This window comes from Mesoplodon densirostris, chromosome 14 (genome assembly GCF_025265405.1).
Source record: "Mesoplodon densirostris isolate mMesDen1 chromosome 14, mMesDen1 primary haplotype, whole genome shotgun sequence".
In the NCBI taxonomy this organism is placed as follows: Eukaryota; Metazoa; Chordata; class Mammalia; order Artiodactyla; family Ziphiidae; genus Mesoplodon; species Mesoplodon densirostris.
Genome location: NC_082674.1, coordinates 69048588 through 69069703, shown reverse-complemented (window position 1 = coordinate 69069703; position 21116 = coordinate 69048588). Strand labels below are relative to the sequence as shown.

The window sequence follows — 21116 nt, the reverse complement described above, 5'->3', positions numbered from 1 at the left end:
TTATATTGATAGAATCCAGCAAACAGGCACCCCTGGCTTTTCGGTTTTCTAAAGATACAGTTGTCAAGTTGAGGTCAACTTTGCACAGACCAACTAGAGACATAATTGTAGCCACATACATAATACATATACATATACTACATGTAAATTATAACTTCAAAAGCACCTTTCTATATAGATCCCCTTGTGGTAAAATTAAAGGACGTAACTGGCATGAACTAAATAACTGTGGGGTTATGGCTGGTTGTAACTAAAAGAATTTTATCTTGTGCCCATCCCTAGGTATCAGGTTCAGTGTACAACGGGTGGGAGGTTATGGAAAGCTTTCTGGTTGTCAAGGTAACGTCTCTACCTAAGCTAGTTTCTCGTAAGGTGGCCCCAGCATCCGAGGAAGTGGAATGATGAAACCGGAGCTTCTGACAGCGCACTGAAAGTGAAGAGCCTGTGACTCAGCTTTACTCTTTGCAAAACCTAAAGGGATATTAAACACGGAATGTACGTTTGAGAGATGCCATGGCTGGGGCTGCCTGGAAAACAGCTTGGGAAAGATTACGGTGTATTCCCGTTGTTCCTTTGGAATGAGTACCTGAGCTTCCTTTGGAGACCTCATCAGGGTCTAGATGGGGTAGGGAGGGGGAGGGGAGCTGAGACAGAAGGAGAAGACTTGGGTTCTGTGCACAGGGGATTTCTAATTCCTCGGAGGAAATGAGCTTGGCATTCAAGAGGCCGCACCAGCAACACAGGATGGCGCATCCCCAAATGCTGGATGGTTTGGGGCATCACCTGTGTTGCAGGAGGGGCGGAGGGAAGGCCGACGTGCAGGCGCGGAAGGAATCCAGGAAGCCCGGAGAGGAACAGCGACTTGAGTGGCGCCGTGGAAGACAGATAGGGTTTCCCTCGGTTTAGGGGCTGGGTTTCTATCAAGAGAAGCCAGGGCCAGGGCTGAAAATACATACGGTGTGCTTTGTAGAGCCGTGGTGGGACCCTGTCCTAGACCGCAGGGTGTCACAAAGCATTAAAAACATGCATCAGGTGTATTGAGCCTTCTTCCCTAAGTCAGGCAGCCAACAATTTTCAACTTGAGAGTGAGGAATGGTATAAAGGAAGTGAGTCTTGCAGTAGCTGCAGGGGCCACTCAACTGGTGCGGGCGGGAGGCAGGCAAGTGGAAACCGGGGGTCGGAACCCAGAGCCCGAGTGGCCCGGGGAGGCTATCTGTGCAGGGCTGGAGGCTGGAAAATCTGTCCCTCTCCCTGAGCAGCAGGTGACCGTCACCTTTTGGCCTGGGCTCTTTAGAGGCAAGGGGTAAATATAGAACATCTCTGATCCGCTCTCAGGAAGTGATCATGGCGTGTTGATGTGGATGAAATCTGACGTATGCAGCAGTCTCTGGATGCGAGGAAGCAGCACGGCTTGAAGCCAGTTCTTTTCTGGCAAATGAGGACCCCTCAGGATATTTAAGTCCTCGGGCTTGTGAGTTGCTTTTTTTCTTCTCTTAAGCTCAAGTCATTTCTTGGTGGTCCAATACCAAATGCTTTCAACTGTTACACCAACAATCAAGAGAAGGGAAAAAGCCCCACTGCTTTCTAAGTAATAATCCACTGTTGTTTTTTATTTTTTGTCAAAACCAACAGACATTTATTATCATCTACTAGGCAACATGGAAGAAGTAAATCATAATAAGGCAAGATCCTGAATTACAAGGAGTTTATGATACAGTAGAAAAGGGAAAAGTTCCCCGAAACCTGTAATGTGTAGGCTATAAAGGACCGTTACTGAAGTAGAAAAGGGTGAAATGGCTTTTTGCCAGGACACACTCTGGTTAGCAGAGTGTCTGACTCATTCTCATGGTTAAAATTGAAGAACTGACCCAGAGCTAGGAGACCTGGATCCTGGTATTGCCTCTGACGTTTTGTGTGCCCGTGGACGGATGGGTTTAATTTTGAGTTTCTCAGAATCCCAAGGAGGGTGTAGCACGGCCTGTGCTCCAAAGGTGTTCATCCCAGTGTCCCATTAGCCGGCTTTCCTGGAGATTCCCTCTGCAAATATCACAAGAAGCAGGGCATGTGCCTGACCGTATTTCACTTGCTGGCTTCATGAAAAAATTACTCCAGAGAAAGGCATCACTTCCCATGCCATTTGCTCAGTGGTCCTTGGAAACATGTTTGAAAGCATCCTGCCCGGCAGGTGTGAATGCCTGACATTTTTGAAGACTTAATTAAACTATGTAAAAGACTGTAAATTTTTCAGAAACCAAGCAACAGTGTAGAAGGACAAATGTGCATGAAGTTATAGTAGATACACACACACACACACACACACACACACACACACACACACACACACACACACACACACACACGTTGCTGCCTCTTGGCTTGAAGAAAGCTCCATCAGGTCTTGTGTTTCACCAGAGGTGCATGTGTGGGTGGGACAAGAACCTCAGTGACCTGGGAGGAGGATGTCTTCAGGGAGGGGACCTGTATGGATGGGTGGGTCCCTTCCATGGTGCAACCCCACAACAGGGGCCTGTAAGTGTCCCTAAATTCACAGCCAGCACTGACAAGCTTTCTCTGGGACATACTCCTCCCAAGCATTGGCAACGCAAGCAGGGTGTGTTGAACGGCAACCAAGCTGTTTAAAATAATCCTTTAGGATCCGAAAAGTGATGTTTTAGCAGTAGGTCACATAAATAACTTTGAAGTCTCCTCTCTCTCACGTCTAGAAATAGTTTTCTTGATGACACACTTTCATCAATGCTTTTTGTTTGCAGCTATTAAACGCACTGTTAAAATATGAGATAAAGACAGACTTCCCTGGTGGCGCAGTGGTTGAGAGTCCGCCTGCCGATGCAGGGGATGCGGGTTCGTGCCCTGGTCCAGGAGGATCCCACATGCCACGGAGTGGCTGGGCCCGTGAGCCATGGCCACTGAGCCTGCGCGTCCGGAGCCTGTGCTCCGCAACAGGAGGGGCCGCAGCAGTGAGAGACCCATGTACTGCCAAAAAAAAAAAAAAAAAAAAAAGAGATGCCCAGTCACTCCCACTGATCGTCCACTTTGGGGCACAGAAGACACGCCCTTGTTAGGAGGCAGGAAGACTTCTGGGGCCGTGAGGATGTCGGGGCAGTTGGGGGGTCCTGACGTGCCCTCTGCCTCTCCCACAGGTCTTGTACAACCTGTTCAAGTCTTTCTGTCAGATGAAGACCATCGAGACCATCGACGTGTTTGCTGGAATTGCCAACTTCTTCGTCGTGGGGATTGGCGGGGTGCTGATTGGCATCTTCCTGGGCTTCATCGCGGCGTTTACCACTCGCTTCACACACAACATCCGCGTGATCGAACCGCTGTTCGTCTTCCTGTACAGCTATTTGTCCTACATCACAGCCGAGATGTTCCACCTGTCGGGCATCATGGCGTAAGTATTGAACTCCTTGTTAAAAGCACTTGGTGGCATTTCGTGGAATTCAGGTATTCTAAGCTGCGATGTGAAAGTTGAATATGTTATGTAAAAGAGTAGATGTTCTTGAATTCTTTTAAGAAAAATTAAAAGTAGATTTTCGTTCTCTTTGTTTCAAAGAAATGAAAGTATGGATCAGCCAAATATATCCTAAAGCGGAACTTCCCTGGCAGTCCAGTGGTTGAGTCTCTGCGTGCTTCCACTGCAGGGGGCCCAGGTTCGATCCCTGGTTCTGGAACTAAGATCCCACATGCGGCCAAGAAAAAGAAAAAAAAGTGTAGGCAAGTGATCTGGTGCTAAAATGGAAGCCTTAAAACTGACCTCTTGGATCTCATGAAATAAGACAATAAAGTGTTGGGGTGGATGGTCAGGCACCAAGAATTTTCAGAGTTTGATGCCCATTCAGTGTTGGTCAGGTCCACTAACTCCACCCAGGCTGTATCCCCCAAACTGCGTCTGGAATTGCTTATGTCAATTCCTTTGAACAATGTTAGTAGTAGAGAACCTTCACTCTGTATGATAGATTTGATTTGAGATCATAGCTTTACATCATTCAAAGCAAAATTCAGTGAATGAGGCATGCCATTGTGTACTTTGAGTTCAGCTTCTTAAAGAAAGAGGTATGGTTATAAAGCAAGAAGTGGATAAAGCAAGAAATTATTTATTAAAGACGCAGTTGTGTATCATTCACTCACTGATTGGAAGGATGTTCTCAAAAAGTTCTACAAGTGGCCGGAGAACGGTAGCATTTGGATCTAGTTTTAGCCGTTGGAGGGTCACTTTGAAGGCGGGTACTTGTTGGGTGTGGATATTTCTACAGCTTCCAAGAATAAGCCTGTCATATTAGGGTCACACCTTGTATAGGGCCAGTGAGAAATGCTTACTAATGGAATGCCTTTCAAAGTTTTCATTTTGGGGAATTCCATGGCAGTCCGGTGGCTAGGACTCTGCACTTCCACTGCTGGGGGCCTGGGTTCGATCCCTGGTCAGGGAACTAAGATCCCTCAAGCCTTGTGGGCAAAAAAAAAAAAAAAAAAAAAAAAAAAAAGTTTTAATTTTGACAAATATTTATTTACAGCTTAATACATGTTAGGCTGTCCTGCTGGGGCCTGCTACGCTACTTAGAGTTTTGTGTTGTAAATGTAGGTCTAGTTCTTCCTGAAGTTTTCTCTTGCACCCTGATTTAGATGATGCTTTGACTAAGGATTGTTTTGCTTTTGCCCCGCATTGCCACTTTCATAGCAGAAGCAGATGAGGAGGAGTTTTCTCCTCTCTACGAGGAGAGTGGAACCCACTGTAGTGAAAGCCATGCATTAGAAGGTTGTGTGGTTTTCTGTATCCCAGGGAACCTAAATAAAGCACCGTATTAATCCAGTCTGACCCAGTGATGAAATGTGCAGTGCCTTCCTGGTGGCTATTCATATCATTTTTGTATGACCTCCAGTTTCCTCTCTGTTCTTTGACTGGTGTCATTGAAAGTGTCTGATCAGCTGGTGACAAGGTCTCTGCAAAGATTACAGGGCAGGGACTTTGTGTCTAGTTTCCCAGCAGTATTGTAACAATGGTTGGTGTAAGAACCTTGAATATATTTCAACCAAGTGCATATGTAAAAGTTCTAGAACCCTCACACAGTTATCTAAATATGCTTCTCCCGAGTGTGGGGAGGACAGGTGAAGTGTTGGATGGGGTTGGAGTGCTGGGGCGTCTCTGCTTAGAAATGTCTGGGGGGGCCCAGAGTCCACAGAGCTTGTGATGCCTCATGTCCCCGACCTCCTGCAAAGATGGGATCAGGGCTTTCCTTGCTCTGGGAATTAGGACATCAGGGACAAATGGGGCCACGTATTCCTGGGACACTGCACGGGTAGTTCTCTACTGTGGTTTGTTGGCAGATAGAAAAACCTCACTTTTGTCCACAACTTCAAAGTAAACATTTACTGTACAACGTAGTGCACAGAAAAGTCCCTTATTGCATTGACGTGAATAGTGTCATAGCACACCGTGAGTGCACTAAAATTATGTTAACAATGACATGAAATATTCCAGGAGATTTAAACACTTTTGCATTTTACCACGTACCCCTGTTAATGCTGTGAGAGCGAACGAAGGGACGGATTTACGTCGAAGTGTGTTTGTTCTCAGAAGTCACACCCTGTTTCCTAAGGTGGGGTGATTAGTGTGGTCTTCAAGACCTGACCGTGTGTGTTGTCTCCGTATGGGGTACATCACAGACGTGCATGTCCACCCTTTGGAGAGTGCACTGTGTGCACTCCCACGCTGTAATCACTGTCCTTACTGGAGGATGTTGGTCCAGGGCATCGGTGTCATGATGTAATTAACATTGCACATCCACGGCCACCTCTTTTATAGAACTCGTAATTGTTTCCGCATTTAACTTGTACCAAGTATAGAAATTCCTATCGTACTTCATGCTGACGGCACCTTCTTTTACCGTTTAAAAGCAGGTGTTAAGGTTAATGGGAGTGAAGGCATGTGACTTCTGAGCATGCTCAGTAGAGTCCCTTTTTGTTTAAGAGAAATGGGAGCCACACGGAAAGGGAAATCTGCAGAGGGGTCAGACAGCTGGGGAGCTGAGAGAAGGGTTGACGCACCTCTCTCTGAATTTGTAAGAGTGTGGAGCGTGAAACCTGGTCCTCCCAGGGTTTGTCCTCCCCTCTCTCTCCCGCTTCTCCATCCCTCTCGCCTTCTTCCTTCCTCTTCTTAATGCCTTTCCGATGCCCCTGTGCTTCAACTTTGTCTTGGGTGGACCCTTGGGCAGCCTGTCTTAGAATAAGATCATGTAATGAGCAGGTAGTTGATACAAAAGTCTGATGAAGAAGAAACATCTTTCTGTAGAGCAGAAGATGGGTCTGGGTTCAAAATGCAGTGTCTTTTGTGTGTGTGTGTGTGAATGTTTACAGCAGCTTTATTCATAATCACCAAAACCTAGAAACAACTCAGATGTCTTTCATCTGGTGAATGAATAAATTAATTATGGTACATGTGTACAATGGAATCCCACTCAGCCATAAAAAGTAATGAACTATTAACATATGCAACAACATGGATAAATCTCAGATATATATTGCTAAGTGAGAGAACTCAGATTCCAAAGGATAAATTCAGTGTGATTCCAGTTATAAGATGTTTTGCGAATGGCAGAACTATAGAGACAAAACAGGTAAGTGATTTCCAGAGGATGGACATGAAGAGAAGGGTTGACTAGGAGGGGGCAGAATGGGAGAATTTGTGGGAATTTAAAGAGCATTTATGAGAATTTAAAACTGTTCTATATCTTGATTGTAGTGAAGGTTCTACAACTGTGTGCATTTATCTCACTTCACAGAACTCTATACCAAAGAAAAGTGAATTTTACTCTATGTAAATTTAAGAAAAAATTTTATTAGAGTATAGTTGCTTTACAGTGTTGTGTTAGTCGTAGGTAGGAAAGCACTGGGCAGGATTCCAGCATTTTGATTTCTTTGGAAAGATGTTGGAAGCAGTGTATCTTGGCATCCACAAAGCCTACTGTCACTGCTGTTGGTTTTTTGTCATGAACTTGTGATCTCATATGATCTTCACTGACAACAAGTAAATTAATAGGAGGTGGAGTTCCATCTGTCTTCTCATTCTTTGTCTTAGAAGCTGTTTGGAGAGCTGACTTCTGGACAGTCTGAGGTTTTCTTTCCCCTTTGTGGCCTCTCCTAATACTTCAGTTCTTAATTTAACGTTAAGGAATTATTTGTGTCCACGTGTTCCTGTGTGTTCAGGAGAGTTTTAGCTTCAAACACTAGGGGGTAGATGAAAGTTCCTGTTTTCTAATTTTCTAGTATCTTTCTGCTCATTTCTGTACTGAGATAAGTTGTTGTAGTAGGGAAAGTGTGTATGTGTGCATGTGTGTGCGTCAGAGTGCGTTTCCACAGCTCTAGAGCTAAAGTTAAGGGAAAGTTTCTAGTCTCTTAAACAAGACCCCTCATGTCTCAGTAGCACTGGACCCTTCGAGTATCACAGCTCTATAGTTGGGGTTGGAGAGGGGACTCATAGCATTGATTTTAGAAATTTGTGTCTTGGCTCACGTGTTTTGAACTTTATGTTCAGAAAACTGCGCAGAGATAAAACAAAAATGATTCCCATCATCCCCCTTACCCAAGGACACTAACAGATGCCTAAGGGATTCCTAAGTTCAGATCCACACCGACATGAACTGAGCTGGAACTCTTTTCCCCCTTGTGGGCATCAGGCACCTTTCTGGTCCTCACCTTGTACATTGCCCTGGGATCCAGTCATGAGATGCCGAAAACCCACCGTCCTGAAGTGGGAGGTGCTTGGTCCCCACAGCAGCTGGCAGCCTGCCGGGAAATACTGATATCTCTTTGCTGTGCTCTACGAATTTAAAAAAAATGGCCAAGTCCTCCTTCTGATAGGACAGCAGGCACCCAATATTCTTTAGTTTTGTTTTCATGGGTTGATAATTCCTTAGTCTTTCTTCTCTAGAGGTCACTTAAAATATTTTCGGTTTGCTGTTTCAATTATTCTAGCAGCATTATTGCAAAGAAAGTAGGAAATGGTAATTACCAGTTCCATCTTATGAATGAGCAAAGTGAGGCCCCTGGTGGGCAAAAACCATGGCTGTAGGGTGAGGCCTGGGCCCTGGGTCTCCCGTTAACAGGCCCGTCCAGGATATGTCCCAGTATCCACTCTAACAATAAAAACAAGCACTTTCAATGACATTTTTAAAATGAGACTTTAACAGGAATTTCCAGAATGATAGGCTCAGGGATAAAGGAGCAGGAGCCGGGCTGACCTCGCTGGACGGAAGCTGTCACTGCTGAAGCTGTGAAGATCAGGTTCCCTTTCTTTCCTGTTTTCCTTTGTATGAATTGGTGATTGTCATCTATTGCAAGCTGTGAGAACAATAAGAAAGCATGCTTTTGCTGGCCATTTTGTAGCTTCTTCTTCTGGTTGCTCCTGGTTTGCCCACCAGTTGTAGTGGTTAGGAGACCATCTCTTCAAGATACAGTCTTAGGAAACCAGAGCGCTAAAGGCCAGAATGACTAGTTCACGTCTACTGGTCTTCTCAAAATATGGGGGAAAAGAAAAGAGCACGTGACATTTCAAGACATTCATAAAACATGATCCAAAGCATCATGTTTGATCATTTGTTTATTTTGAGTGTAAGACAGGTATCTTTTATTAATTTTCCCTAGCCTTTTCTCATGTTTCCTGGATGTTTTTCTCCGTGTAAGAAGGTGACCTGGAGCTTTAACAAAACAATCTGGATAACACAACCTGGGTAAATGCTAGTCTGCACACAAGTCATCAGTTATCACCTAGTCTCTGGCCTGGCCTCCATGTAAATCGAATTAGTCTTAAAGCCTGAAAAAACAGAGAGCGAGCAGGCCACATCATCTTATTTCTAGTTGGAGCTTTAAACTTCAAATTCACCCCTAACCTAACACCTACATCTTCCCCTGAAACAAAAAAAAATTTTTCTTTTAGAAGAAATGGCTATTAAAGACTGAGTCAGTTGCATAAGAATTGGCTTAATCCTGCAGCCAGCATGCAGAGTAGCTATTGGCTTCACTGCAGGCCAGCTGGGGCTCTTGGAGCAGGACAGGTGGAGAGGATGCTTTAGACCAGGGCTAAGTCCAGGTGCTGGGGGGTGTCTGTGCATGCCTGCACATCACATAGAACAGCAGGGAGGTAGAGTTTGGAGGGAAAGGAGAGAGGGGACCATAACACAGGCTTCCATCTATGGCTCTGGGTCTCGTGCTCTGTTCACTGTCTCTTTGTACCTTATATTGTCTTGGCAAATAAAAGCTTTGTTTTTGATGATGCTGTATGCCTTCACTGATAGCTCTGACTGGTCAGAATTGACCTCTTTAAAATCTTATATGGGGACTTCCCTGGTGATCTGGTGGTTAAGACTCTGTGCTTCCACTGCAGGGGGCCCAGGTTCGATCCCTGGTCGGGGAACTAAGATCCTGCACCCCGTGTGCTGCGTGGTGCAGCAAAAAAACAAAAACAAAAACAAAAAGAATGAGTTTTTACAGTGACCAATTCAGTTCTATTTAAGTTGAAGCAAATTGTAAAATAACAGACCTATAAAAGTGGAAGAACAGTATGTATTTCAAAACCGCCAAAATAAAATATTTAAAAAAACCCTTATATGGCCACCTCAAACACTAAATGGCACGGGGGCAGTGGGTACGGGAGGAAGATAGTAAACTGAGGCAGGAAACTAGTTAAACAATAGAAAAAAGAAAAATCATATCTCCCTTAATTTTCTGGACACATTCAGGAAAAAAGTGAAAAAGAAACAAACAAAACTGTATTATATTTTTAATGGTGACTCACCTATCTTTTGTTTTCTTTTGTATAATTTTGCCTCACCTGCAGGGCAAAACTAGAAAAGGCAGGAAGGAATTTGAAATTATAACCCTTTTTTTCCCCCTAGCTTTATTGAGATGTGATTGACACACGTCATTGTGTAAGTTTAAGGCGTAGAAACGTGATGATTAGATAATATATGTACATTGCAAAAGGATCACCACCATAAAGTTAGCTGACATGTTCTTCACCTCACGTAGCTGACCTTCTTTGTGTGTGTGTGGTGAGAACCTTCAAGTACACAATACAGTATTGTTAACTGCCTGTACTATCAAATGTACCATCACATCCAGGATTTTCCAGTCACCATACTGCCCCTTAGATCCCAGAACTTATTCATCTTATAATTGGAAGTTTGTAGCCTGTGACCACTGTTACCTGTTTCCCGTACAACCTCTGCAAGCCCCTGGCAACCACCAATTGACTCTCTGTTTCTGTGACTTTGCTTTTTTTAGATTCCAGATACGTGAGATGACACAGTATTTGCCCAGATTAGTGTAAATGATTCGGGAACTTATTTTCATTTATTTTGATGGTTTAAACTTTTAATGAAATAGATTCAGCTGGTAAACTCCAGTATTTGCTTGGTTTTTTGAAGGAGGAACAAAACCGGTGGACTGCCACTTGTTTTCCTGAGTGTGGTCCACTGTTGTGGTCATGTGCTACATGTGGCTTTTGAGCACTAAAAATGTGGCCAGTCTAACTTGAGGTGTGTTTTAAGTGTAAAATAGACATCAGATTTTTAAGATTTAGTAGGAAGAGATTGTAGAATATCTCATGAATGTGTTTTATATTGCTTGCATGTTGAAATGACAGCGTATTAGATCTGTTGCATTAAGTAAACATATTATGAAAGTTGCCTTCACCAGCATCTTTTTACATTTTTAACCATGACTATTAGGAAATTGAAGATTACATGTGTGGCTTGTATCATATCTCTGTTAGCTTTGCTCCATAGAGCTCACCATTAGTTTTTGCTGTTTGGTTCTGCCATCACTTTGCTTTTCTGACTGTTTCTTGACTGATCTTTGTCTTTATCTGAAAATGATTATATTACTACTGGCCCGTGTTTCAAGTATACTGTAGAAAATGATTTGATGATCAAGTCATCACTACATTTTCTTGGTCTAGAGCTTACAATTTAAAGTGGCATTTTTGTCTTTCAGACTCTGAAGGCTAAGCAATAATAAGGCTCAAGTTATTTTCTAGTAATAGGTAGGCCAAGGTGCAAAATAGGATTATAAACAGAAATGTAAATATGGTATAATTTCCGAGAATAATTCCCTTTTCTGTTTTAATGAAAACATTTTCAGAAAACTGATAGTGAGACACAGTGTACAGTGACCACCCAGCTTGCACTTCTGAGCATGACAGTTTTGGACACATGACTAAGATCACATTTCCATTCCTTTCATGAGGACATTAGACCAGGGAATTCAGCTATGGCCGGGGGTCAAGCTTTGCTCTTCCAAGAAGAGTTGGCCAAAGGAAGACCTGTTGCCCCTTGACCTTGATGGAACCCCCCCTTGGTGTGGTTGTTCCCTGCTCAGGGGAGGAAGCCAACCTGGTGTGAACCCCAAGCCTTCCTCGCTTGGTCTCCTGGCCAGGAGGCTCTGTAAGCGTTCTGATGCTCGAGCGTTTCTCTTCGCACGCCCTCCCTCTCTGCTGCCTCTTTCCCCTCCCTGCAACCGCACCTGGTCTGACAGCTTCAGTGTTCCCAGGCCTGGGGGGCCATGAGTCTGTCTTCCCACTGCACTCTCACAGCTAACCTCCAGCTGTATAACTTGAGTCACCTGGGGTCTCTGTAACCAGGAGCCCAGCTCAGGTAATAGAGGGAGCCTCTGGGTTAGTAGGGGGAACCCAGATCAAACCAGATTACACCATAAAGGGGGAATGTGTTGGCTCATATAAATAAATTCTTGTAGATCTGGCCTTGGGCTGATGGGACCAGGGACTCCCATGTCATCTGGGCCATCTTTCTCTCTCAACTTTGTCTTCCTCTATGTGATGACTTCCTTCTCATCGAAACAAAGGTCACAGACAAATTGGGTTCTATATCTCTACAAACCTTGTCCCTATAAAGAGAGATCTATCCTGCCAGCCCCGGTTAGAAGAAATTTCAAAGGAAGGACTGTGATTGGCCCAGGGACTTGGAGAACCGTGATTGGATCAGACTGTGTCACATGACCTGCCCTATGGTTTAAGAAATAGTCTCTTTGCAGAAGAAAGCAGGGAACATAAGCTTACTTGGGGGGAGATGGCCATCCCCATCTGTGTTGACTACAAGTCAAGGAAAACTCGGTCCTTGATAATAAAGCATATAAATGATACAGTGGATGTGGGGCTGGTGACCCCCCCGGGTTGAAGCCCTAGTGATGGAGAGAAGGGCATTCTGGGTAGAGGCAGAAGCCTCGCAGGTGAATTGCTGGGCTACATCCAAGAACTGAGTCGAGGGTGATGAGAGAGGCAGATACCTAGTCTTTTTTTTTTTTAAATTTTATTGAAGTATAGTTGATTTACAATGTCGTGTTAATTTCTGCTGTACAGCAAAGTGACTCAGTTATACATATATATATATATATATATTCTTTTTCATATTCTTTTCCATTATGGTTTATCACAGGATATTGAAGAGAGTTCCCTGTACTATAGAGTAGGACCTTGTGGTTTATTCATCCTATATATAATAGTTTGCATCTGCTAATCCCAAACTCCCAGTCTATCCCTCCCCCAACCCCTAGCAGATGCCTAGTCTTGACCTGTCTTGTTCTGTAGACAATCAGGAGCCTTTGGAAACTGTAATAAGCAGGGAGGTGACACCCTTTATTTCTGCTTTCTAGTGAATACGTGATTGGAGAGCTTCTAAACCCTTCTACACCATCCCGTATGACACTGATAATATTTGAATAGTACTCTGGGGTGGAAGCTGGAGGGCATGGCGTCAGGCTCACTGGATGCCCCAGGGCTGAGCAATCTGTCTGGGCAGGAGGGTGGGGACGTGCGGCTGGCAGCAGGGTGAAGGCACCTGTGCACTAGTCCAGGCAAGAGACGGTGGGGATGTACAAGTAATGGAATTTGAAAGAAGGGAAGGGAAGGGAAAATAGGTGGGAAAGTGTAATGAACTCCACACTAGTCCTCAAATCTCATGTTAGCCCTTCTTTTGACTCCCCAGTAAATCTTTAAATAACAGGATTCAAATGTCAGCTCTTTTTCTCATTCATTCATCCCTGTCTGAACTATCTGCCTGTGCTCCCTTGGTTTCCACAAATTTTGATGTATTTAGGAATCACCTGGAAGAGTTGTTACAGATACAGAATCCTAGGCCCCCGCCAGAGATTCTGAGTCCATAGGTCTGAGAGGGAGCCTTGGCATTTGCGTTTTTCCACGGACTTCTCATAATCACGTGGTCCACAAACCGTACTTTTAGAAATACTGCTCTGCCACTCATGTGAGGAGCAGCGAGAGCTTCCAGAACAGAACAACTTCCGCTGACGGTCCTGGTGCTGCTGTCGAATCCTGAGAACACCCTGCATGCTCATTGGTGTGGGGTTGTCGCATGGTTGTTTCTCATACCCAGGTCCCACCTGCAGCCCACCCCCAGTGCCCACCAGGCATTCTCCAGCTGGAAGACTTTTTTTTTTTTTTTTTTTTGCGGGCCTCTCACTGTGGTGGCCTCCCCCGTTGCGGAGCACAGGCTCCGGACGCGCAGGCTCAGCGGCCATGGCTCATGGGCCCAGCCTCTCCGCGGCATGTGGGATCCTCCCAGACCAGGGCACGAACCCGCGTCCCCTGCATTGGCAGGCGGACTCTCAATCACTGCGCCACCAGGGAAGCCCCAGCTGGAAAACTTTAATTCCATCATCAAGATCTTGGTTCAGTCTTCCTGCCTCTCATGCCTTTGTTAACAGTCCCCAACTAGAGTCAGTGGATGCCGTGGGTGTCTTGATGCCTTGTGTTTCATCACACTTTTGACCCTGAGCTGTGATCTCTTATATGTTCTTTCCACAAAACCATGCTTGCTTTAGGAGCAGGGAATGAGCTATAAACAGTAGTTGAATTGAAAGCATCTAAAGTAGAAAAAAAACACAAGATGTGGAAAATCCATGAAATGGGCAAGACTGCATGAATAATCAGGCATCTATAATTGTTTGAATTTATTTCATTTTGATATTTTAAGAAAGGTGGTTCAGTTTTGGTGGTTGGATATTTCTTTGGAAAATAATTTTTAAAAAAATTTTCTCATATGTCAAACTTACTTTCTCTTGGTTGTCAGGTTTCCTGGAAGAGGCAATCCATTGTATAGTAAATTCGTGCCCTGGAATAATTAATTAACCTCACATGAGTGAGTACTTTATTCTGAGAACATACAGTGTACCCTGAGTCACCACAGACCTGGCTTTAATCAATACAGAGAAAGCTTTTTAATTGTTCTTCATCTTTGCTAATTCTTGGCACTGATTACTAGAGTATGCTTTTATGTTTGGCAAAGTCTTTATGGGGAATATGCAACTGTTATTTGGGCTGTGTTTTCCTGCCACTGAATCCATACTTTTTAAGATCACACACAGGCATGGAGTAGGCATGAAAGAATTTTGTAACATTCTTTCTGTCAGCTCAGTTCTAATTCTTCACAGTTCAGTTTACAGAACAGGTCTAACGTGGGAATCGAAATTAGAGAATTGACCACTCTTCAAAAAAATAACAGTACTAGTATTTATAAACGGAATTAACCGAGTCATGGCTACACCATATGTAAGTGAACACAGACAAGGTATGTGTATGTTTTATCTTCACAACCAGAAATCTGCCTTCACCGCCCACCATCCTTATGGATGCCGTTCCCTTTGGTTCTACAGATGCCGACCGCCTAGTGAAGGGCTGTGGATCTCCATTAAGCTAGACTCAGCCAGCATCAGGCAAACATATGCTTGGTACCGCTGCATGCAGGGAGCCCTGCTACCTGTGGAAGAAGGGTAGCCCCTGCCTTCGCAGAGTGTGGGTTCTGGTGGAAAGGATGTGAACATCCATGGAAGAGAACATCGATTCATTGGCTGCCAGGGTGGCCTGGTGGAGTACTATAGAAAAAAGTGTTTGTTGGAATTTTCTATTCAGAAAATAGTCCAATGACAGATTATCCGAATAGAAAGTCTGTTTCCCCCCCCCAGAAGACCGTTGAGACAGTATTAGATGGCCTGAATTTTTTGTATGCTGCATTGAGAATGATACAGTGATGAAGAAAACCTCAATTGCCGGTGAATATAAAAACCGCTAATTATAGTGCTTTAGCTTCTCCGTCTCTAAACTGGTGATAATCACCCTACATTTATGTTAAAGCACCATGTGAGGCAAGATAATAACAAAGCAGAGGGCCCCAGTGAATTCTATATGAACCTTACCTCCACGTGGTCCCACGGAATGGAACCTAACACCTGTCCAAACATAGACCTTTTTTGGGAGGTTATACGGGCCAGGTGCTGCAGTGGATTTTGAAAAACAAACGAAAAACCACTGTGGGAAACAACTGGACTCCAAGCTCTAGGTCTTTGCCCTCCAGATCTGTCCTCCACATGTCCTTCAGAGTTCTCTTTCTAAAATGCAAATCTGTCCATGACACACCACCGTTGCGATGAATAATCCATCCTTGGATCCATGTCATCATCGATTCAAAACACACTAATGAGGTGCCAGGCACTGTGAAAAGCACTGATGACACTTTTTCCCCCATGAAGCTTCCAGTTGGTTTGGGGAGATAAACACGAATTACATGGTGGAAGATATAATCTCTCATTTTCCCCACCAGCCTATACAGTAGGCTTCTAAGCATAACATGTAAGAGTTATGTCACATGTCATTACCTGGCCCCTAACTTCCATGTTCTCACCTGTTAACCTTCTACTCCTCTCTCTCCCCTGCAGCAGAGTCAATTCTGCAGGTCCCTGAATATACCCACCGGTTCATTTCTTTTTTTTTTTTTTCTTTTTTTTTTTTTTAATTAATTAATTAATTTATTTATTTATTTTGGCTGTGTTGGGTCTTTGTTTCTGTGCGTGGGCTTTCTCTAGTTGCGGCGAGTGGGGGCCACCCTTCATCGCGGTGCGTGGGCCTCTCACTGTCGAGACCTCTCTTGTTGCAGAGCACAAGCTCCAGACGCGCAGGCTCAATAGTTGTGGCTCACGGGCCCAGTTGCTCCATGGCATGTGGGATCTTCCCAGACCAGGGCTCGAACCCGTGTCCCCTGCATTGGCAGGCAGATTCTCAACCACTCCGCCACCAGGGAAGCCCCCGGTTCATTTCTTTCATGGCTCTGAATGTGTCCTCTTCTTTTTCTGGATCATTTCCCTCTTCTTCCTGCTCGGGGAGCTCTCACTTACCCATGAAGATTCTGCTCAAATGTCCCCTCTTTTGTGGCAGAAGCAATGATTTCCTTTCCTGTGCTCCCAAAGCATCCTTCCCCTTCTCCGTTTCTGGCACTTGCCATGCTGTGTTACAATGATCTTTCCAGGACTCTTTCTCCTCTTAGACCACGAACTCTTGAAAGTAGAAGCTGCCTCTTTGCTTCCATCTTCCTAGATCCCAGCCCAGAACTTGACCCAGAGTAGATGCTGAGAAGATATTGATTGATGTTCAGTTGTTATTCCTGATCATATGAACTAAATTGGAAGATTAGGACAGAGAGACCTACATGGAAAGCGGGGAGAAAGATGATTCAATGACGTGAGCTGATAAAAGTAAGGTCAGACTGGGAATACTGAAGGCCAATAGTTTTATGTTTGAAGGAGCTTTAGAGTTAAGAAATTCAACTAGAGTTTTCTAAAATGTCACGCATTATTTTGGTTATTATTTTGGTGTGGATATTATCACGCTGGTGTTCAGAATGAGGGCGAGAGGCTGTGGACTTCAGGTGTGAAAGTTTCATGAGTTCTCTTTGGTGGAGAAAGAAATCTTCCCTCTCTGTACGTGCTTCAGCACTACTGGGATTTGCCAAGACGTGACCTCCTACCCAAGGCACTCCTGGCCACGAGCTCCAAACCCAGTAAGGCACCAGTCTGCATCATTCCCCAGCTCTAGAAGCGTCTCATAATCCTTTTAGAGAAATGAAGGAGAGTCAAACTTATGGTGATGGTTAATACTATCAGCTATAGGTGATGATCCAGGAAAGGCGCAGGAAGGTTTTATTCTTCTCTCTTCCAGGGAGACTGTATTATTGTGTGTACCTCCCTAAGTGAAGGGAGACTAACTCATTTGTAGTTTTGTGTACATAGGATGTTACTGAAGGTGAGGTGCTTTGGGGTAGGTTAGAGCATCCTACAGCAAAAAAGACCCCTCTTTGCAATGAAATACCTCCTGGCCTTTGCTTGAGAGGCTGTGTGCACTGAGCTGTACGTGACGGACCAGAACGCGACCTTTGAAACATTCGTCACCAGCCTGTACTGTGCATCCACCTCATAGACACACGCATTTCCTGAACAGGGCATTGCCGGGCTCTGGGGCCTCTGGTACCTGCTGAGGGTGTTTTTCCCCCGGAGGATCGCACCTGTGCTGTTCAGAGGTGGTGTTGAGTTACAGGGAGGTGTCTGGCAGACAGGAGTATCACTCTGGTGTCATGTTAAGGATACAAAGCAATGGAAAATGATCCCGTGAACATTCATGTATAATTCATGTATTTTTTTATTCCTACATCAAAGCTATAGTTTTCAATAATTTCTGAATAGAAATTTTTGTTTAATTGCTCATTTAATGAGCTGAAGATTACTTTTTTTTTTTTTGCGGTATGCGGGCCTCTCACTGTTGTGGCCTCTCCCGTTGCGGAGCACAGGCTCCGGACGCGCAGGCTCAGCGGCCATGGCTCACGGGCCCAGCCGCTCCACGGCATGTGGGATCTTCCCGTACCGGGGCACGAACCCGCGTCCCCTGCATCGGCAGGCAGACCCCCAACCACTGCACCACCAGGGAAGCCCTGAATACTATACTTTGCCTGTAGGGTTTGTATCTTTCCCCGTGAATGATGTGAACGTGATCTCAGAGGGAAATAATTAGCACATACACAAAAGCAACTTTTTTTAGCCTTTTTTTTTTTTTTTTTTTTTTGCGGTACGCGGATCTCTCACTGTTGTGGCCTCTCTCGTTGCGGAGCACAGGCTCCGGACACGCAGGCTCAGTGGCCATGGTTCACGGGCCTAGCCGCTCCGCAGCATGTGGGATCTTCCCGGACCGGGGCACGAACCCATGTCCCCTGCATCGGCAGGCAGACTCTCAACCACTGAGCCACCAGGGAAGCCCTCTTTAGCCTTTTAACAATCACTTTTTGAATGATAAACAAAAAATCCAAATCCAAGAGGGACAGAGGGAAATAGGGTTGCTATGAGAAATGTAGGGGTTTCAACTCTATAGCTGATGCTTTATTGTTAAAAGTAAAAGTGATTGGAAAAAGCTGGGTGGTACATACTTTGGTGTTCATCATTCTCCATGTCTGTCTTTAAGTTTAAATGCCTACTAGTCAAACCATTTTCACGCATCTTTTGCATGAGATAAGAGAATCCAAGAAAGAGTGATGGCCCTTATTGGTTTTGTTACAGACTTTCAACTTGGCAACATTTAAGAAAGGTTCCTTGGTGTGTGCTGCTGTGTATGTGTCTTTTCTTCATAAAACGTAGTATGATTCAGATTCTTTTGGCTTTTGCCCTCATTACTTAGTATTGGGCAACTTTTACTTCTTAAAGTCTGATTAAAAAAAATTGAGCCCAAATATGCAAGATGAAAATGTTGAGAAATGCCGTTAATGAGTGGTTTGTATTCAGGTGGTGCTGGCGGTGATACCACCTGCCACTCTGGTCCGCAGTGTCTACTGCCCGCTGTGCTGGGGGAGGGTCCAGGCTTTCACGTCAGGCCAGTGTGACAGAGCTCCTGCTAGCTTCGGTCACCAGGCCCACGGGGGACGTGCCCTTGGTCGTGACCACCACACAAGGGAGATGACTGCCAACAACACTGTGGCTGCGCGATGGCCCCCAAAGGTCTAAGTCCCCAGGACCTGGGAATATGTTACCCTGCACGGCAGAGGGGACTTTGCCAATGTGATCAAGTTAGGGTCTTGAGATGGGGAGAGAACAGTGGATTATCTGGGTGGGCTGGATGAAATCGCAAGGGTCCTTATGAGAGGAAGGCAGGAGGGTCAGAGTCAGGGGAGATGGGACCAGGCAGGCAGAGGTCGGCATGACGTGGCCACGAGCCACGGGAGGTGAGCAGCCTCCAGAAAGCAGAAAAGGCAAGGAACTGATTCTCCCCTAGAGCCTCCTGAAGTGACACAGTCCTGTCGGCACCTTGACGTTAGCCCCAGATCAAGAAGAGAATGGAAATGATTTGGGACTTACGACCTCTGGAAGTGTAAGGTGATGATAAACCTGTGTTATTGTGAAGCCACTAAGTATCTGCTAATACCACCACCATAGGAAACCAGTGAAAGAGGCTTGTGCTTGGGAACGGATGCACATGGGCCTGGCAGGGGAGGAGGACCTCACTTTCATCAGGGACAATCGAGCTCACTGAGCGCTCAGAAAGCGAGACTTAGGTCCCTAACAGCGCTGGCTTTGAGTCAGGCTGCCTGGGTTAAAATCCTGGCACCACCATCAATTCGTTGTGTGACCTTGAGTCACTGGACCTCTGTCTGCCTTTGTTCTCTCATCCGTAAAATGGGAACTATGACAGAACTTGCCTCAGAGGCTTGTAAGGAGGTTTACTGACATAACTCATACAAAGCGTTTGCACCATCCCTGGCAGAGTGGAGGCTCTGTAGACATGGACTCTTACTGGATAAGCCCTCAGCTCTTCACAGGCTTTGCTGTGTGTTTGTGCTGCTGCATTTTACTGGTCCATTTAATAAGGTTCTCTTTGTTTGGGGAGCCACAGGAATTATGCATTCCTCACTCATAGAAATCTGAAAGAAATACCTGCTCATTCTGTGGGCCGGGACGTTGAGGCTAAATGCATGGTCCTTGGCTTGGTGGGGTCTTTGTTTTGTTTTCATAGGTGGCACAGAATAGATATACATGTTTTCTGTGGAAGGAACAGGTAGGTTCCTTACAATGAGATATATTCGCGGTTACCTGTTTAGGTCTCAACTCAGAAGGCCCTTAGCTTTTCATTCTTCTACTTATCCTTATGCTTAGAGTAGGAAGATTTTGGTAAAACCTCAGACATCTCAGGGTAAGGGAGATGGGGGAAGCTCGTAGGGTCATTGCAGCTCTAGAGCTCTGAGAAGGTGGGAAACTTCACAGATCATGACCAGCGATTAGCTCATGGCGCAGTTATCACTCAGTGGAAGGCGGGCAGCTCACTCAGATTCTGTCCTGTTTCATTCTACAGCACCCTTGGAAAATGATGCCTTTTTGGTAATTTCTAGTAACTGTGTCTCCTTAGATGGAGGCTGGTATGAGCTATCACCCAGCTCATACTAAATTTCCCCCTGTGGGTGGCCTTTGAGTTGGCCAGGGGTACATTCCAGCCAAGAAGACAGCACAAAGCAGGGCCCCTTTGGGAAATTACAGACCATTGAGCATGTGCTGGGTGCTCAATGGAGAGAGGGTCGGGGGTCGGGGGACCTGGAATTGTCACTGAGGGGAGAGTGTGCAGAGCTTCGGGCACCCAACCTAGGAGTCTGGGCTGCATCCTGAGCCCTTCCTTCCCCAGACTGTGCAGAGAGGTGGTATTATAACAGATGTGGTACATGTAGACAATGGAATATTACCCAGCCATCAAAAAGAATGAAATAATGCCATTTGCAGCAACGTGAATGGACCTAGAGATTATCATACTGAATGAAGTCAGCCAGAAAAGGACAACTATCGTACGATATCGCTTATATGCGGAATCTGAAAAAAATGATACAAATGAATTTATTGACAAAACAGAAACAGACTCAGACTTAGAGGAGGAACTTATGGCTATCAGCGGGGAAAGGTGGGGGAAGGGATAGTTAGGGAGTTTGGGATTGACATGTACATACTACTATATTTATTTATTTTTTAACTAAATTTATTTATTTATTTTCGGCTGCCTTGGGTCTTCGTTGCTGCTCACGGACTTTTCTCTAGTTGCAGCAAGTGGGCGCTACTCTTCGTTGCGGTGCACGGGCTTCTCATTGCAGTGGCTTCTCCTGTTGAGGAGCATGGGCTCTAGGTGCACGGGCTTCAGTAGTTGTGGCACGTGGGCTCAGTAGTTGTGGCTTGTGGGCTCTAGAGCGCAGGCTCAGTAGTTGTGGTGCATGGGCTTAGCTGCTCTG

The 21116-nt window shown here is 45.2% G+C and overlaps 1 protein-coding gene across 1 annotated transcript in view; it reads left to right on the top strand.

Moving 5' to 3' along the window:
* SLC9A2 (solute carrier family 9 member A2) overlaps positions 1–21116 on the top strand; it is an 87573-nt gene that overhangs the window by 38056 nt on the left and 28401 nt on the right. The window contains exon 3 of the mRNA XM_060117718.1: positions 3162–3412. Within this exon, the coding sequence (XP_059973701.1) occupies positions 3162–3412 (251 nt within the window). The remainder of the gene's footprint in view (positions 1–3161; positions 3413–21116) is intronic.